This window comes from Symphalangus syndactylus, chromosome 4 (assembly GCF_028878055.3).
Source record: "Symphalangus syndactylus isolate Jambi chromosome 4, NHGRI_mSymSyn1-v2.1_pri, whole genome shotgun sequence".
Classification (NCBI taxonomy): Eukaryota; Metazoa; Chordata; class Mammalia; order Primates; family Hylobatidae; genus Symphalangus; species Symphalangus syndactylus.
Window position 1 is genome coordinate 54,600,338 of NC_072426.2, and position 20,335 is coordinate 54,620,672.

Genomic DNA, 20,335 nt, shown 5'->3' on the forward strand with positions numbered 1-20,335 from the left:
GATTGATGAGTTGGAGGAGGTAGAGATAATTCCTACAGCTCTAAAAGAAGCAAAAGCAAATTGATGAAGAATCCATTTGCAGTGCATGCTTACATTTATATAACCATCTTTAGTTTATCCAGCATCAACCAAAGCCCAACAAATCCAAAAATCAGAAACAGGAATATCTCTCAATGGCTTACCAAAGAAAGAACTCAACACAAATCAAATTGAATATGTGCAGATGATTAATGGCAGGGATCTGCAAAGGGTATCAACCCACATTCTAAAAATGAAAGCAAAGAAAATAAAAGAATAAGAAAGCAAGCTGTAAAAGAGCACAAGAGAATGGAGAAGAAAGCTAACAAATGAACCTTCAAACTAGAGAAAAGAAGGCAGGAAAATGAACTACTGAACCTGAAGAAGAATGTTGAGGGTCTAAAGTTATCACAATGGACATTTAGAAAAAGGCGGACTCCCCATTAGGAACTCCTCATTATGTTCAGTTATGAATCAGAATATTTTTACTGCCATTTTTTACTAATGGGTATTGAAAAAGAAAGTACAGATTTGAATTAATTCTTTACCAAGTTTTTCCTGCTAACCCTCTTGTACATATTGTCGTATTTTTATTTTAACTTCTAGATTAATGTTAATGTTAACTTTCAGTGTTGACATTAAAATTAGTGTTATAATATAACCTTAATTAGAATGTAAGCTAAGCTTACATTAGCTCTAAAATAATTTGATTTAATGAAAATAAAATATCTAGACAAATTAATAAAAAATATTTTCAGAACTTGAAAAAAACAATCCAAAGGTAACAGAGCTCCAGAAGTTCGACAGTACTAATGTGTAGAGTTCTAGCATTACATTCTTAATGCAGGCCCTTGATGAGCAGCGGTAGATCAGCTATTCCAAATCATTTTTCTTCTTATTCTGTTTTAAACCATATTCACAGCCAAAGAAGAATATGTGAAAGGGGTCATATCTGGAATCATGTAGCTTTGTCTATGGCTTCAAGAGCTACCCCCTCATCACCATATCACAAGTTGTCTTTGATACACAAATTCTCATGATAGTTTTTGATATTAAGGACCTAAACTTTTATTTCACCAAGAGAATGGTGATATATTTTAACAATGAGAAAATAAAAATGGAGAAGGCTCTTATTATAAAGAGAATATATCACTTTTTTTAAGGTAGAGAAACAACTTTGAAAATAAGGCAACCTAATGTGTAAGAAAGCAATTTAACAGCATTGTTCCTAGACAATTCTGACTCTAGACGTCAGGGATGCTCTAGAAATCAAGAAAGAAAGGGAGAGACTGGAGAATTATGCTAGAGTCTTATTAGCAGAACAGGAGCAGTTTGAGAATAATAACAAAGAAAGGAAGACAGTATCATAAAACAGAGAGTACTAGAAGAAAGGTTGAGCTCTCAAAAAACAGATGAGACATAGATGAAAAGGGAACTCAAATGATCCGAGGCCAGACTAGATATAAAAGGCAAAAAAGAGACGCAAGTATAATAGCTACTACTCTTAATGAGTTTATTAGATAAAAGCAGTGATGGTTTATCAGTATTATCAGATCAGACAGTGAGATTTATGCCCAAAGACATCTAATAAAGAGTGGCAATATATTTAAGAGCAGACTGAAATAACTACCTAAGGAATCAAGATGCAGAAAACAATAGAGAAATGTGCTCTTAGTATACCTATCAGTGCTCTATAGATTGTGTACAGAAAGACTGGAAATAGGTACTAGGGCAGTATAAGAAAGACCACTGTAAGTAAGACATTTCAAGTACCATTAAGTGAGTTACATAGTAACACAGCTACTATCAGTGGGATTCAGTTATTATCTGTGTCCTGAGGAAGAGATCCACAATTTATGAAATTAGAATTCTAAGAAAGTACAGGGAAGGTAAGACATTCTAAAACCATATAAATATTAGCTATTATATTGCTATGACTACTACTACACTACAGCTACTATTACTTCTATTGCTGCTGCTACTAAAATGGTGCCATGAAAAAAAAGATAGACTTGGTCTGGTTCTGTCTGGATGATGAAGCAGAATAGGATTTGTACGATACCTTTGGTCAACCTAGAACGCTTTTATATCTTTTATTATGAGAAGACTGACAGAACAGAATCTAGAAAAGAATGTTAGAAAAACACATGTCTGGGCCCCAAACAAAGACAAAAACTCAGATTCAGCAAACAGCACTATCTCTGCATGAGATAAAAAAAGAAACAAAATAAGCAAGTTACTTCATTAAAAATTCAACTGACCTTCCTAAAAGGATTATAGGAAAATAGAAAGTCAAACACTGGTGGTATAGTCCACTATTCAAGTCCTGGCACATTTAAAAAGTAGTGTCTTGAGTCAGGGATATTGATTTTAATATGCCCTAAGGGAATGCCTTCAAAAACCCCCAGAGTAGCTCTGCACTATGAATCAGCTGTGGGAGTCAGCCTCAAACACACCCCAATGATCCCTGTTTTGTGATATTCACACCTTTGTATGTTCCCCTTCCACACTGCATATGAGTTGGTTTGTGTGACCAATAGAGTATAGCAAAAGTAATGATATGTCACTTTGAAGGCTAGGTCAGAAAAAGCACTGTTATCTCCTCTTTGCTTTCTCTTGAATCAATTCCGTGGATGGAAGCCAGTTGCCATCTTGTATGAATAATCAGGGTGTCCTGAAAAAAGTCTAATGTGGCAAGGAACTGAAACCTGTCAAAGCCAGTGAGGATCCAACAGGTCCCAGTAACAACCACATGAGTGAGCCATCTTGGAAGTGAAACCCCTGGTCCCTATCAAGCAGTCAGATGACTGCAGTCACACACACACACACACACACATACACACACGCAAAGACTAAAGAAAATATTTATCTCTAGAGTCTTATGATCACAGAAGGTTTTTGTTTTCTCTATAATTTTCTAAAATTGGCATTGTTTTAAAATTTAAGAGAAGGCAAAGAAAGAGACACAGAAAGTATACATTGCTGATATGGTTTGGCTGTGTCCCCACCCAAATGTCATCTTGAATTCTCACGTGTTGTGGGAGATACCAGTGGGAGGTAATTGAATCATGGGGGCAGGTCTTTCCCATGCTGTTCTTGTGAAAGTGAGTAAGTCTCATGAGATCTGATGGTTCTATCAGGGGGAGTTTCCCCACACAAGCTCTCTTTTTACCTGCTGCCATCCATGTAAGACATGACTTGCTCCTCCTTGACTTCTGCCATTATTGTAAGGGCTCCTGGCCACGTGGAACTGTGAGTCCATTAAAACCTCTTTTTCTTCTCAGTATCAGGTATGTCTTTATCAGCAGCATGAAAACAGACTAATATAACTGCCAAGAAACTGACTTGAATAAAGAGTCAGAAATGGAATCATTTTGCAGCTGAGTGAGATTGGAATTGCCCAAAAAGCAGACTTTAGTATCAAGACTCGATGCAAGTGGACCCTGGAATGAGCAGTAGAAAAGAAAAGACAAGGAAAGAAGGAAAGGCAACATAGGCTGTGGTAAAGATTATTTATCAGTGTGTGTAACTAGGATTCGAGTCCACTGGAGACCTCTGGGGGACCCACTGAAGGGAGAAAAAAGTTGTGGAATTTGTCATTGGGGATGAGAGCTATTACCAGTGGTATTTATAACACTTACAGCAATCCTGCAGTCAATGTACATGTGGTAAGAAGTGTATAGGAATGCAGACTACTGGAGAAAGATGGTCACACATACCAACAGACTCTGCTGGTCTGTCACATCAGCAGAGGATATATGTAGGAGACACTGACCAATGACATTGGAAACACAGACTAGGATTGGTTTGTGTCTCTGAATTCCTAAATAAAGAGACTGGATTCTATTTTATAAGCACTGAAAGAAATAAATGATTGACTTACTTTTTATTATGCAGAATTTCAAACATAAATGTATGAGATTGTAAAGAAAAGTACAGTGAACTTCCATGTACCCATCATCTAGTCCCAGTAAACAACAATTCTGGCCTATCTTACCTTATCTATACTCCTATCCGTATTCTCCCATTCCATATTACTTGAATCAAATTCCAGACTTACATCAATTATTCATAAATATTTCAGTATGTATATATAAAAATAAGGACCTCTTTTTAAATACAATACCACTCCCTTTTGGTTTTTTTTTTTTTTTTTGGAGATGGAGTCTCACTCACTCTGTCACCCAGGCTGGAGTGCAGCGGCAAGATGCTGGCTCACTGCAACCTCTGCCTCCCGGGTTCAAGCAATTCTCCTGCCTCAGCCTCCCAAGTAGCTGGGATTACACGCATGCGCCACCACGCCCAGCTAACTTTGTATATTTAGTAGAGACAGCGTTTCACCATGTTAGCCAGGCTGACCTCAAGTGATCCACCTGCCTTGGGATTACAGGCATGAGCCACTGCACCCAGCCCAATACCACTTTCAAACCTAAAAACATTAGCAATAATTCCTTAATACCATCAACTATCCAGGTAATATTCAAATTATCCATTGACAAAGTTTTAAAGAGAATTGTGTGATTATAAAAATGACTGAGAAAGGTTACTCTCCCATCTGTGCATAGGATGGATTAAAGCCAAGAGGGCCAGAATATAGGAGGGGCAGTGTAAAGGCCACCACAACAGGAGAGAAATGAAATGAGATAGCCACGATGTGAGCTAATGTGACTGGGATGAAGACATGGACTCTGAGTGAGAGACATGATAAGACTCAGAGAAAGCAAATATAAAGGAACACAAAAGTAGGAAGAGCAGAAATTCTGTTGGGACACACAGGAAGGCACAAGGGATTATTGGTTTAGTATGGGAAATGACAAATTTAGTCACGGACCTATTAAGTTTAATAGGATGGACATCTGGTCGAAGTATATAGGTAACACCTCAAAGATTCAGAGCCACAGTTTGAGGGAAAGACTGACATTCAAGATTTCAACTTGAGAATCACAAAGGTTATGACTAATTGAAAGATAGTTTGTAAAAAAAAAAAAAAAATGTAAAGGGCAAGACAGAACTTCATGCTTTCCTTAAACAACTTGAAATTAAACCAAAAAAAAAAACATGAAAGAAGGCAAGAATGAAGTAGTCAAGGAGGTGAGAAAAAACACAACAAGAACTGAGATTTATCAGAGTAGCCAATTTCAAGAAGGATGAAGAAACTCATAAAAGGTGCAGGGAAATATTCTGGAGAATCTAAAGTCCATCAAATGCTCAGTGGTATTCATTTATATTCAGATATTCAGCAACTATTACAGAGTTCCTATTATGTGTCAAATACTGTCCTAGGTCCTGGATATATGATGGTGAAAAGAGCAGGCTCAAACCCTTCCTTCTTAGAGTTTACAGTGTAATGAGGAAGGTAGACATTAGTCAGTTGATTGTCCAAATAAATAATTATAAACCAAACTGAGTGCAACAAGGGGAAATCCAATGTGGCAGAGATGAGAACGCACAATATCTTCTGGGACAGTAGCAGAAGGCAAAGGATGGTTTCCTTGGGATGTTGAATGTACTAGATAGCCACAGCCTCTAGTACTGCTATTTGACCTATGAGTAAAGAATGACATCATTGTTTTTGTCATTCAAAAAAGAGATCTGGTAGAGGAAATAATCAGACCTCGATTTTGAAAGAAAAGGGATTTTTACAGAGTTCTTATAATCAGTTAATTGTTGCAACACTTTGTACAAATGTTTACTAAAGAAAGGAAACATCATCAAAAGCAATACGTGAGAACATTCTAAATTATTTTTAACAATGTCTGACATAACTATTTGAGTGTCATAAAATAAAATGTGTATTTTGGCTTTAGTTTCTGGTAATAAACCGTTACCACTGAAACAAACTTTTTTTTTTTTTTTTTGAAATCGGTATTTCGGTTCTCAAGCTCAAGCAAAGGTTTTGTTTGGAAATTACTTTCTTTTGTACTTAACAGAAATCTAGAATAGTGGAGCACCATGCCAAAAAATCACTAATCAAACCTTTATTTTTTCCTATGCTGTTTACATCTGCTTAATTAATATACAAAAACTTACCTCCAGAAAGTCACAAAGCAAAGACTTTCAGAGCTAGAACATCTAATAAATAATAAATTTTAAATTCAATTAATCTAAACATTAAGCAATCAGGATCAGAGACTTAAGCAGTGCTTGAATATTTTATAAAGTAACTTTGATGAAAAGTAAAGTTACAATATCCTTCAGAATGTGCTTGAGATTGTCTTATTATGATTTAAATACTACAATTTTTTTTTAAAGCAAAAGTTAGACACCTTTCAGAAATCTTCCTTAAGAAACAGGCTAGGTTCAAAAGTCTGAAAAGTTGATTTATATGGTTTCAGATTTCACAATGCAACTAATCTGTAACAGACTATCATTTGTTGAGATTCACTGTAATATTAAAGAATATCCACAATCAACTGAAAAAGTTATTAAAATACTCCTTCCTTCTATAATTACATATTTGTGTAAAGACAGATTTTACTTTAAACAAAATACCGTATTGCATCTAATTGAATGCAGAAGCAGGTAAGAGAATTCAGCTGTCTTCTATTAAGCCTTATATTGAAGATATTTACAAAAAGGTAAAACAGTGCCACTCTTCTCATTATATATGTGTGTATATATATTTGTTTATTTTGTTTCAGAAAAACTATATTACATATGTTAACATGTAATATGTTTTCATTGCTTTTAAATGATTTAGTATTTTTAAAATTTTTCTGTTCCAATTTCTAATATGATAAATACCAACATAACCTGCATAAACAAAGTTCTTTGCAAAGGTCTTCAATAATTGTTAACAGTGTAGAGGGGTCCTAAAATCCTGCAGAGGTATAATTTCTGTTTACCATGTTTGCAGTTTGTCTTGGATCATTCCTGGGATCCTTTAAGCATAACATACCCCTTGCAGTTTACAGTTATTATACTGTAACTTCAACTGAGTGGTTTATATCAACACCATGAACAAATTAGTAATGCCAAAGAAAGAACAGGATATTTGCTCTGGCAGGTTTTTACAGATTCAAGAGGATAGGAAAAAATTATTGTCAATGTTATAAAATTTTTGTGAAAACAATGTATCACCTATACTGGGATTGTCATATATAAGTTTTTGAAAATGAAAATAGCTATACTCTACCAAATTATAAAGTAATCATTAGAAATTTAAGCCTGTATAATACAATAAAGAAGGTTCTATAGATCACTCAAATCTATACACTGTCCAAAAAATAGTCATGTATTGGTATATTTTCTTTCAGACTTTATTTTCTCATATTATAGTGTGTATGTGTGTGTGTGTGTGTGTGTGTGTGTGTAAAGAAGAAATAACCCAAGTATAAACTTAGCCACAAGAGCATCATGATAAAAAAAAAAAATTTCAGTTTGAAAATCTCTGCATTCTGAAAATCACTGATATCTGAGTTAGAAAGCTATCATAAAAGCCTAAGTGTTAGTTTTATTAAATCAAATGTAAACTGCCTTACATGCTATACAATTAAATTTGCTATAAAATTAAATTAGCTATAAAATTAAATTAAGTTTTAAATCTAAAATGTAGCTGAGTAACAGATCTAGACATCAAACTGTTTTCTAGTTAAAAACTTTAAGATTGTAAATATGCTGAAGCCATTCTACTGACCATATTAAAATGCTGTTACAAATTAGAATAAGAAAAAGTGAACTATCACAATGCTTTTTGGTATTTTTGTATAACTAAGAAAGTCTGTATTTTTCAAATCTTGTACGAACATCTAATTATCTCATTGGATCTCTACTTTATCAATTTAGCTTTAAAATCTCACTTAAAGAGTAATGTAATCCTATATATTTACCAATATTTAAGTTGTGTGAAAAGGTAAGAAGTAATTAGCATCAAATGTTTCTTAAATTAGAGATCATCTGTTTTTAATTCTTCCTCAGATGACTTATCAGCCTTCACTATAGAAAATATTAAATTTCCATAGATTCAGCAGATTGAAACAATTTTTAGAAGGAGACAAAAACTGGCAGAACTGACCATAGGCAATAAAGTCAAAATGATAAAATCCAAAATATGCTGGCGAATGCTTTTTTTCTCACCTACCTTGCAAATGTTTCAACTTGGTGCTTTTGATTATGTAATCTGCTCTCCTAAAAAAGGAAATAGGTATTTATGTAGCCTCCTGAAGTGTTTTACGTATTCAGGTATCACTGACAAGTTCCAGCAATCAGATTCTGAACAACGATTATCTAAAATAATTTACTGAGGCTTAGGGTTTTTGTTTTAAGTTATACTATATTGAAAATTATTTCATTATATTTCAATTTATCTTAGATCAAATGAGTTTTGAGCAAATTAAAGTCAATCTATTATTTTGACTTAATATACATTGTTTATAAAATTTAATTTTATATTTTTTTTCCTGGTTTCAGAGTTATCTCGCACACTGCCCATTAACACAAATTGCAGGTATGAACTGAACAGGCATCAGATAGGAAGAAACGCACTTATTAACTAATGTAAAGGTAATCCAAACAACAAATATGAGAATCATATGAACTTGTCATTATATTTTCAGTTCAAACAATGCTACTCTAATAATTAAGTTATTGTTATTAAGGAGCATACTGAATAAACATGAAAGCACCTACTCAAAATATATAAATTCATTTTAGGTTTTATCAAAAGCAGTTTATTTCAAATGGACATAAATATTTTAGACTGTAAATAGTTCCATTTAAATGCATATAGATGTTCTCACAGGCTGTATTAAGTCCCAACTATGTTCATTTGAAGATAAATATATACAGCATTTACTTCAGTTCACAAAGTGTGGGCATAAAACAATCTACAGAAGCTTTTACAGGGTTTAAAAGAGTTCTAATCACCCATGCCAACTGCAGTCTTCTCTCAACACAAAACTTCTTTTGAAACCAAGCATTCATTTGCTAAAACAAGGCATCTGCTGTTAAGGAGATTGATTATCCTGGGGCCTGACCTAATTGGGAGATTAGATATGGTTCTCTACGCTGGATGGCATGGTTTATAGAAAAAAAAAAAAAATGAGACTGAAAAAAGAGCAAACTTCTTTCAGCCTCCAACGCCCTTTATTTAATTCTAATTTTCTTTAAATAGAAACAAACAGAATTACAAATGTTAGGTTGGTGAAATTAGTGTGTTATGAGTTACAAATTCATTGAGCTCCCCAGGTCATTTCTTTAGTAACAGATACATATTTGTTCTCATTACATAAGTCAAACATTGACAAAGAAATGACTTTTTTTGCCATATCCCACTGAGTGAAGATGACTACATAATAGTTACACACACACAAACACACACACACACACACACACACACAAATCTGGCCTTTTGCTAATGGTATCATTCCAGTGTTTTCCATTGCCGTTTAAGTATTGGTTCTTTTTCTCCAAACATAGACATCACCTCATTGCTGTGGCTAATTGCATTTTTCTTCCTAGCCTTTGACAACCAGACCTTTGTTAATGCTATTCACCAATATATCAGCCTCAGGTCATCCATCCAAAACATGACAAAAGACCCAGATGCTCATGTAAATTGCACTCCCCAAAAGTACTGCCCTCTTCCTCAGGGCAGATACAGATTCATGACCCCCTCCCATTTTTGTTCACTCCCTTTGTTTTCAGGTAATCTGTCATGCTTGAAAAAAGTGGTTATTTATAGACTGCAAGAAACATCATGCTTCTTTACATTATAAATCAAATAAGATGATTATGAAGATATAATTTTCTATACAAAATTGTAAAACAGCCTGTTCTAGTTGAACTTCAAAATGAGTCCCTTTCCAGAATGAAGACTTCCTTCTATTCATTTTTTTCACCGATTCTTGAACTCTTGAGTTAAAACCAAGTTCAATTGTCCTCTTTCACTGAGGAAAAAAGGAAGAAAAAACTTTCAAGTAGAAGTGTTCAAGCAGAAGTGCAGGACTGAATCATTAATAAAATATTTCATTTATAATTAAAAAGTCAATTTTACTTGATGCTTTCTTATCGCCTTCAGTAAAATTTGCATTAAGCATTAATTACTCAGAATTTCTACTTTCTAAAGCCTTAAGTAACCTTTTTTTAAGTAACATAAAAATAATTTCAAGATACTTTCAAGAAACTACTATAATGACGCTTTTAAAGGAAGGTTATTATAGATTAAATGGTTTCAGAAACATACTGTGTTTGTGTAAATATAGCCATATTCCAGAATCCAGATTTCTTTCTATTCATTCTTCATCTCATATATTTTCACCTTATATATTTTAATATTCACCATTTTTGGAAACTAAGTCACTAGAAGAGATGGCAGAAATAGATAATTAAATAGAAAAACAATTTATCCAGATAGAAACAAGCACTAATATTTTGATATTTTAAGAAAAACACCAAGATCAAACTAATATATAAATTTCTGACCTTAATTTTAAAGACTTTCAAATTTAATTAAAATTAAGTGAAAACTTAGTAAAATGGTAAGAAACTTATACAGTTACAAGTGCTACTATCCTTATCTTCCACTCAGAAATACAACCACACTGAATTTAATGTGCTCACCGGTTAGTCACAATACCAAAAAAATCAGAAATATCTTATTGAGCTTATGTAATAGGATAGCATAAAACATTAATAACCACTAAAGCTTAGCAAATATTATGGAATATATCAGTAACATTAGGAAATGAATGACACACAGCATCATCATTTTATTGGAATTCTCTATTGTGAAGCTGAAATGTGCAGGTCTACTCTGAATAAATTCAGAACAGAAAACAGGAAAGTTCGTACAAAAAACCACAGAAAAACAGAGGAGGTCAAGAAAGGACCGGAGCTAAAGAAAATTTGGGAATTAAAGGACTAAAAATCATCAGATACAGAAGATGGATAAAAAGGTGAAATCAATGAATCTACGATAATGAGGCAAAACCAGAGACTTTCCTGGCAATTATAGCACTTACTGGAATTTAAATAGTGAAGATAATTAAAATAGTGAAGTCTTAAGTGCCTCGACCTGGACTGTCACTATAGCTTTCCAATCTGTACTTCACCTCTGCTACAGTAACGTTACTAAAACACAACTTTATATTGTCCCCAATATAATTGTATAAAAACTTTTAGTGTCTCTCTAATGTTTCCTGAGAAAAGTCCCAACTTTTAGCCTGTCACACAAGGCTCTCTAGAAAAAGAACCCAGATGTAATCTGATCACATGAAGACTCTGTCCCGGGGAAAAGTGAGCTAATTTGATGCTTCCACATTTTGTCCCATAGATTTTAAGTTCTGTGCCTGTGACGTCCTCTCTCTACACATCTATACCTATAAAGGTTTTTATCCCCACCTTTACTTTATGGTCCAGACTGGACTTCAGTCATCTCCGTTAAACCTCTAATTGACACCCATCTTTGCCTGCCTAAGTTCTAAGTACTCTTCAAGTTCTAAGTACTCTTCAAAACGTTTATAACATATACTATACCTAACACTGTGGAAAATGTTTATAACTTCAAGTTTTACGTCCTCCAAGAAACATTTCTTTTGCTATCTTTGAATTTGTTTGGCAGTTACTGCATACATTCACTTGTTTCTCATCCTGTACCTTCTTATGTGCAGCTATTTTTGTGTAATAATTCCCCAACTAGATTCCCAGCTAGATTTTTCCTCTCGCATCCATACAGCACCACACTGTAACATAAATAGTACTCAATAAATATCTATTTCGGAAAATAAATATCCATTTATTTCTCCTTCATTGACTTCTCATCCCACTCCTCATAATGGCTGCTTTAAAAATCTTTCCAACTCGGCGAGGCGCAGTGGCTCACGCCTGTAATCCCAGCACTTTGGGAGGCCAAGGTGGGCGGATCACAAGGTCAGGAGATCAAGACCATCTTAGCTAACACGGTGAAACCCCGTCTCTACTAAAAAATACAAAAAATTAGCCTGGCGTGGTGGCGGGAGCCTCTAGTCCCAGCTACTTGGGAGGCTGAGGCAGGAGAATGGCATGAACCCAGGAGACAGAGCTTGCAGTGAGCCGAGATCGCGCCACTACACTCCAGCCTGGGCGACAGAGCAAGACCCCGTCTCAAAAAAAAAAAAAAATTTCCAACACTTTTCACTTATGTGACATTATCTTTCCCTTCCTCCACTTCCCTATCTCACCTCCTCCTCCACTGAGAAGCTAAAGATTATTCTTTACTTGCATTTCAAGAAAAAATGAGAATTTATCTACATCCTCACGTCTCCCTTCTTCCTTGTTTTCAATTTCCAAGAGGGAATTGTCTCTTCTAAGGTTTATTCTCTACTTGGGTCCTTGATGCCATTGCTTTCTGTGGCCTCAGGTGTCTGGCTCTATTAGTTAGGCCTTTCCAACTTTCAGCTTCAGTATTTATATTTCTTTGGCTTTCTTTCCTCTAAATATCCAAAACATAAAATTCCCAAGATCCAGAAATTGCTTATGTGGTTTCTCCACTCTCCATTTCTCTTGCAAACCTTTTGCTTCTGTCTTCTTAGCCTTACTTCCAAACTCCTTGTAAAAGACTTTTATACCCTACCATGTGACCCAAATTGTCTCCTCTTAGTTCACCAAAAATCTTTCAAGTACAAAATCTGTGACTCTTCCTCAGTCATTCTTATTTGTGCTGAATTATTTACTAAACTACTAAAATAGTATTTTTCTACCTAATCCAAATTCACTAAATAGGTTCTGACATTCCTCTCACAATTTGCCTCCTGCTTTTCCATTTCTTCTGAGTTTCCTTCACTGCCTCTTCTTCCTCAATGTGTCATTTTATTAGCTGTTACCTCAAAAAAAAATTTTTTTTTTTTGCCTGGCCTAAAACCACTTGAAGGAAAACGAATCCAATGCCACAAACTTATCTATATCATCTCCATGTATAACAGCTCCACCCTGATCCCCCAAAACCCAGGCTGTTCCTCAGAGTACAACGAAACACATCTCAACGCATTTTTAAAATGCCTCTCAAATTTGTCATCTTTTTACATTCCTGCTGTATTGCATATTCTCATTTCCTTTTGTCTGAGCTATCAATAAAGTTGGCAGGACAAACAGTAGGCCATTTCAAATGCCATTCTATCCCTTGGCCAGAATATTTGTTTAATGCCTCCTCTTGGTTCACTGAAGATCTTTTAAGTAGAAAATTGACAAGATCTTTCAAGCACAAAATTTTTTTTAAATTCCTGTTTTTGCAGCCCTAGTCAGGGTACCCCTTTTGGCCATCCACTCGTAGCCAGATGAGCCAGTATTGCACCCTGGATCCTACCTCTTGTTTCTTTTCCTCCAGTTTTGGACTCTTTTCCTCCACTTTTGGATTATTTTCCTTGTTCCAATTCTGTGACTTTCCAGCCATTCAGCTCCATTGGTTTCCATTGCTGAATGGGTCTCAGGAGTTACAAAGCAAGGATGGAGGAACTATAGTTTGCCTCAAATTAGAGTTATCTAAAATATAGTCAGATCTTTGACACTTTCAGGATTCATATTCTGGTATCGTCTAGATTGCTTGGATTTGACTCCAGTTCTCCTAGCTGGGTGACCTTGGCTAAATTATTCAACTTCCTTCTGTAACTTAGTTCCCTTAGCTATAAAATTCAGGTAACAGTAGTATCTAACTCTTGAGCTAATGAGGGATTAAATAAAATGATTCTTGTAAAGCACACAGAAATGTGCCTGGCAGATAGTATGTGATTAATAATGTTGGCTATCATTATTATATCTTATATATTATAAGAGTTTCTGTCTCATCTGTGCCTTAAGTTGTATTATCTAAAGCCTCCTTTAGTTATGCTAAACTAAACATGTACCAACCCAGGAAAGGTGCGTGGAAAAGTGGTGAAAAGCATTAACAACAACAGTAAAAATAATAATAATACAACAATAACATATTAGCATTAAGCCAAAGCTTCATTTAAATTATCTCATGTAATACTCAGAAAAATTATATGTGACAAGTACTATTGTTACATCCATTTTACAGATAAGGAAAATAACTCCTATATAATTCTTCTTAAATTGTCCAGATAGTCTGCTTCTAAAAAGTTTCTCTGGAACATGCTAGGCCGACTTTTTTTTGGCATATCTGCATGTGATCTCTGCTGTTGGTAGATTGCTTGGAGATTCCTGCTTCTTTTAGATAAGACCATGACACTCCCTCATTATGCAACCAGTAATAAAGTTTTTTTTTTTTTATGTGATCTAAGTCGACTTTTATGACAGAATTTGTTGAAACCCCTAAGATGGCTTTTATTCTGTGCCTTGGGCAGTGGTAAATAGATGGGGTTCAAGAGTCTGGAGCACTCCTTCCCAATAAGAATGTATTTTCCTTACAGGATTGTTCTGGTAAAGTCCATTATAAAGAATGATAGCTCAGGCCAGGCATGGCGGCTTACACTTGTAATCCCAGCACTTTGGGAGGCCAAGGTGGGTGAATCACTTGAGGCCAGGAGTGCAAGACCAACAAAACCTTGTCTCCACTAAAAAATACAAAAATTAGCTGGGTGTGATGGTGCATGCCTGTAATCCCAGCTACTCAGGAGGCTGAGGAATAAGGATCACTTGAACCCGAGAGGCGATGGTTGCAGTGAGCCAAGATGGTGCCACTGCGCTCCAGCCTGGGTGAAAGAGCAAGACTCTGTCTCAAAAAAAAAAAAAAGAACTATACCTCAAATTTCCACATAGGCATGCAGGTCAGCCATCCTAATGAGGTCTATTCCATATTTACCTAGAAGAGAGGACAAGCATGGAACATTACTATTCCCAATTCAGGTGCCTCATCCCTCAATCAATAAGGTTTCTGCAAACATCCTCAAAATCAGTGGCTTTCCAAAGTGGAATATATGCACAAAACAATCCTTTTGGGAGTACAGGAAGGAATGTTACAACTTCTATTTATCTTTTAGGAAAATAAGCTTTACTAAAAAAATGGATTTCAAAAAATGGACTGACATTGCACACTCACACAGTCTCCATGTCAGAAGGTCATGCTGTTACTCATATGTGGAAGTTAAAAAAGTTGATCCCACAGAAGTAAAAAGTACAACAGAGAATACTAGAGGCTGGGAAGGGTAGGGGGAAAGAGAGGACAGAGAGATTTGTTAAAGGAAACAAAATTACAGCTAGATAGGAGTAAGTTCTAGTGTTCTACAGCGCTTGTAGGATAACTATAGTTAATAATAGTTTAAAATAGCTAGAATGGGGATATTGAATGTTTGAAACACAAAGCAATTATAAATGTTTAAGATGATAGATAGGCTGATTACCCTGATCTGATCACTATACATTGTATAGACCACAACATCACTATGCACCCTATAAATATGTACAATTATTATTTGTCAATTTTAAAAATTCAGAAAAAAAAGGGAGTCATAGGCCATGATTGGTACCCTGAGGAAATGCAAGTCAACTGTTCCAGATTTACTGGCTCTTTCTCCTTGCAGTACTGTGCTAACAAGAACTTCAGAAAAATTAACATTCTTCCATCCCATTTTTCAAAAGACACTCATACTATGGAAGAAGCATGTTTGAATAAACTTTTTTTTTTTTTTTTTGAGACGGAGTCTCGCTCTGTCACCCAGGTTGGAATGCAGTGGCGCGATCTCAGATCACTGCAAGCTCCAGCTCCTGGGTTCATGCCATTCTCCTGCCTCAGCCTCCTGAGTAGCTGGGACTACAGGCACCCGCCACCACACCCGGCTAATTTTTTGTATTTTTTTTTTTTTTATGGGGTTTCACTGTGTTAGTCAGGATGGTCTCCATCTCCTGACCTCGTCATCCGCCCTCCTCGGCCTCCCAAAGAGCTGGGATTACAGGCATGAGCCACCGCACCTGGCCTGGATAAACTATTTTTTAAAAAAATCTTCTCATCTGTACAATTGAAAAGTTTGGAAACAGAGTTCTCTAAACTATAACTTTTCTAAATTACAAATTAGTTCCAAAACTAACTAAAAGGTCAAACAATGCATTTAATTAGTTCCCAAACTAATAGGAAGGTATTGTGTTTTGATATTTAAAAAAAAGGGGGGGTTAAAAAACTGCTTAAACCATTGTTTTTGAACACATTCATTAAAATTATTAAAATATCATACGTCACTTTTTAATCAGCTTGTAAGAACACCTAATTGGTACTATTAAATTGAAATTTAATAATCCCTTTTCAACAAAAACTTTGCATAATTGCTAATACAGGTAAATAAAAAGAATAAGAAGTCAACAATGTACTTTCTTCCATTTGGACCTTCATATCTTTGTGATGTATCTTTTTTAGCTCTGGCCAAAAAACAGAAACCCCCCCAAAACAAACAAAAAAACTATTAAAATAAGCTGAATTATTAGACTTGTAAACCACTCTTTCAAAAATAATTAAACCATGATTTTTAAAATAATGAAACATATTCACTGCAAAAATCTTAATATGGTTATTAATATATTTAGTGAAAGTAAAAGTAATTTATTTTCTAATAATATAAAAATAATTATTTTTAAAGTATTTCTCATCTTTCTTAATTTCTAACAACTGGTATGATTTAAACACATATGCTATACCTAACACTGCGGAAAATGTTTATAATTTAGAGATAAATAACCTACATTTACATAGGTATATTCATTACTTTTTCTGTTACTGCTAGTACACACTATTTTGGACAACAAGACCTTTCAGAAAGAGAAGAGAAAGGTGTGTTCACATTTCCAGATGCTTCAAATAATCTCCCTACAAGTTCCAGTCTCCCAGGAGGTACAGGCAAGTGTACTTGGGGCTTAAGTTAAACTATGGCCTGCCTTTCCCACACTCCTGATCTTTTTCCTAAGTCAGGCAGGCAAGCATTGTAAGTGTGCAATGCTACACCCACAATGTCCCGAAGATGTTCATCTTCTATGTTATGAGTACTTTTGGCTGCTTTTGGGAGTTAAGTATTATAATTTCTTATTATTTCAATGTAGACTAACTCTAAGAATCTTATTATTCTTAAAATAATAGCTCAAAATTAATGAATCTTTTTATTTATTTATTTATTTATTTATCTATTTATTTTTTTGAGATGGAGTCTCGCTCTGTTGCCCAGGCTTAATGTAAAATTCCAAAAATAAAAGGAACCTATCTTATCGTCTAACTATACAAATTAATAACCACACCTTACATTTAAACCTCAGAATTCTGTAGATACATTTTAAAATAACTAAATGCTATGATCTATTGTTTCTCATACTATAGTCTACAAGAATATTCTTGGAAATATTCTTAATTAAATAAAACTTCAAATTTTCTTTTATTTTGATGATGTAACACAGATTAAGAAAGATATATTATGGATCATCTGAAAGATTACCTTAAAACTGAGAATTGCCATCTACTTGAGTGCAAAAAGTTAGAATCTGTATTTACAACCATATTAGGATTAAGCAATCATGAAAGACACCATTTATTTTTAATCCGCTTGATCTCCAAGTTTAAACCAAAATCTCTGAAGTTCAGTAAGGCTTTTTGTTGTTGTTGGCTGATGTTAAAAGGGTACATTATTCAAGAATAAAAAAATTGCCATATTCAATTTATAAATTGAAAAGTTCAGCACAAATAATCGAATTAATGTGCATGACTGATCTGAAACCTGATAAATATGGCTTGACTACCTTATTGTTTGAATGAGCTATAAACACAAGGCAAGTTATGAGAAAACTATTCCAGTCAAAAAAGCTGAGTTTATCTAAATAGAAAAATATAAACAAATATAAAGTGATTTTTCATGCTTTCAGAAAGCTTTTTCAACCTACAAATGTCTTATAAGATGGTATTGACAAATATTCAAGAAAGATCCAAATTTGTAGTCTATTTATTTTATGTATGGAACTCTTTAAGAAATATTTTCCTACTTACTCAGAGAACACCTGAACACCTTAGTTTTATTATGAGTTGATAGATTTAGCAGAATTCACCAATATTTACATATTAAGCAATAATAAAAATAATCCCACATACAATGTATTTAGAAGCAACCAGCTAAAATTTGCTACAAGCATAAAATATCTGACCAAATTTCATAAGTAATTATAAAATCATTTAACTCATTAAATTTATTTGTATTCATTTTAATAGGACTGTGGTTTATTGTTGCTTCACAAAGGCTTTATGTTGCCAGTTTCCATATCTGCAACTATTCTGAGCTGTTTTGAATTTCAATTATATTTTAAAATATTTTGTGCTGTCAAATCCAGTTGACTGTACCCAGGCTTCATATATATTTATACATATACACATACACATATATAGTCTATATAATATATATTCCATATATATTCAACATATATATGGCCCACATATATATTCAGTCTCTGAAGATCAAATATATAATAAATTATCATCTACCTTTCAAATTCTATCTTTCTGTACCTGTGATTGAGCTATGAGAAGACTAAGTGACTACATATCACTGACAAAATAAAATTATAATATCAAAGTAAAATCATACTATAACATGGTACCGCTTTCTGGAAAAAAAAACTACCTGTAATTTTCATAACAAGACCTTATGGAATTATTATTTTTTCAATAATATTTAGTATTTTACTACAGCTAAAATCTTAATAACCTATATATGCAACTGGATCATTAAAAATTATGAATTCTGCCAGTATGGAGATACACCTGTTGACTTTATTAAGCCATGGCTTATTGATAAAATGTTATTAATCAAATTTGTTGTGCTATTTTTTTGAGCATGCAAACCCAAATCAAAGAGGCCTTAGGAGAAAAGTATGGTAGAGGAGAGGACTTTAGGAGATGTAGATTATGCAATTTAATTCTTAGGCCCATGAAAAAAATCTACAAAATAAACCCTAAGTAATCAAAGTAGAAAATTATGGACTTAATTATTGCCCTCACATAAAATGAAAAATAATCTCTATGATACAACAAACAGAATAACTCTAAGTTTTATGAAAGATTTTTTAAAAAAAGAAAATTCTCAAACTGACATAATCAAATACATACAGGCAAAAATATTTTTTCAAAATTTGTTCTTATTAAAATTATCATAAAAATAAGTATCCCTTACTGTTTTATAAAATTTAAAAGAAACTGCTCTGTTTCAAGATGTTGGCCTCAGGAATAAAATAACTTCTATTTGATTTTAAAAAACTCTGTAAGTTTATGAGAATAATAATATACTTTAAAAAATGTTTTCTAAGTAAGAATAAGCAAATTAAATGGTGTATGTGTACACACACACACACACACATATATACACATATACATAAAACCTCACACAGGATAAGTACCCTTTTATCTGAAATGCTTGGGACCAGAAGTGTTTAAGAGTTTGGATTTTTTCGGATTTGGGAACATTTGCATTATATATACTTACTGATTTAGTATCCAAAATTTGAAATGCTCCAATGTGCATTTCCTATGAGCACTATGTCAGTGCTCAAAATATTTCAGATTTTACAGCATGTCAGATTTCAGATTTTCACATTAGGGATGCTCAACCTGTGTATGTATGCTTTCAGTATGTGTGTGTGTGCATGTATACTAAATGCTTAAGAGGATATTAAATGTTTAAAAGGATACCAGTTCTGGGCCAGGCACGGTGGCTCACACCTGTAATCCCAGCATTTTGGGAGGCCACGTTGGGCAGATGACAAGGTCAGGAGTTGGAGACCAGCCTGGCCAACATAATGAAACCCCGTCTCTACTAAAAATACAAAAATTGGCCGGGCATGGTGGCACGTGCCTGTAGTCTCAGCTACTTGGGAGTCCAAGGCAGGAGAATCGCTTGAACCTGGGAGGCAGAGGTTGCAGTGAGTCGAGATCATGCCACTGCACTGCAGCCTGGGCGACAGAACAAGACTCTGTCTCAAAAAACAAACAAACAAAAAAGGATACCAGTTTTGTAATATATTATGATTCCACATGTCATTCTGAAGTATCCCACACATATTAATACCTTAGAAAATAATAAATTCATTTTTCCTTGAACTAAAGCACATTCACATGTACTACTGGTTTTAAAAGGTAGTATTTCGCATGCATACGGTGCCACCTTGTGGCAGTTGCAAGTATTTGTGTAGCTACATAAAATTATGGTTCGTATTAAGTAACTGCCATTTTTTTGACAAGTTATGTGTATAGGTTATTGAATAAAAATCCTTAGCCTAAAATGAGTTGTTGTTTTTTTTTCAAAATAACCTTTGAAAAAGAACATTTTTCAGAATGTCTTCAAATGGATATAATTTAAAAGGAGACTAAGTCAGAAACCCTAGATTGTCTGCTAACTATACCACTATCAAGATACTGAACCTTAGACTA

The 20,335-nt window shown here is 34.2% G+C and overlaps 1 protein-coding gene across 8 annotated transcripts in view; it reads right to left on the reverse strand.

The window, feature by feature from the left end:
- The window catches only part of LOC129480675 (uncharacterized), a 499,607-nt gene that overhangs the window by 474,924 nt on the left and 4,348 nt on the right, over nucleotides 1-20,335 (reverse strand). For 7 of the 8 annotated variants that reach the window (XR_010120491.1, XM_063637945.1, XM_063637949.1 and 4 more), the window contains exon 2: nucleotides 8,099-8,145. The exons of the other annotated variant lie outside the window; for it this stretch is intronic. Coding sequence is in view for 6 of the 7 variants with exons in the window: in XM_063637945.1 (XP_063494015.1) it covers nucleotides 8,099-8,145 (47 nt within the window). In the remaining variant the exon portion in view is untranslated. The remainder of the gene's footprint in view (nucleotides 1-8,098; nucleotides 8,146-20,335) is intronic. 8 annotated transcript variants of the gene reach the window in all.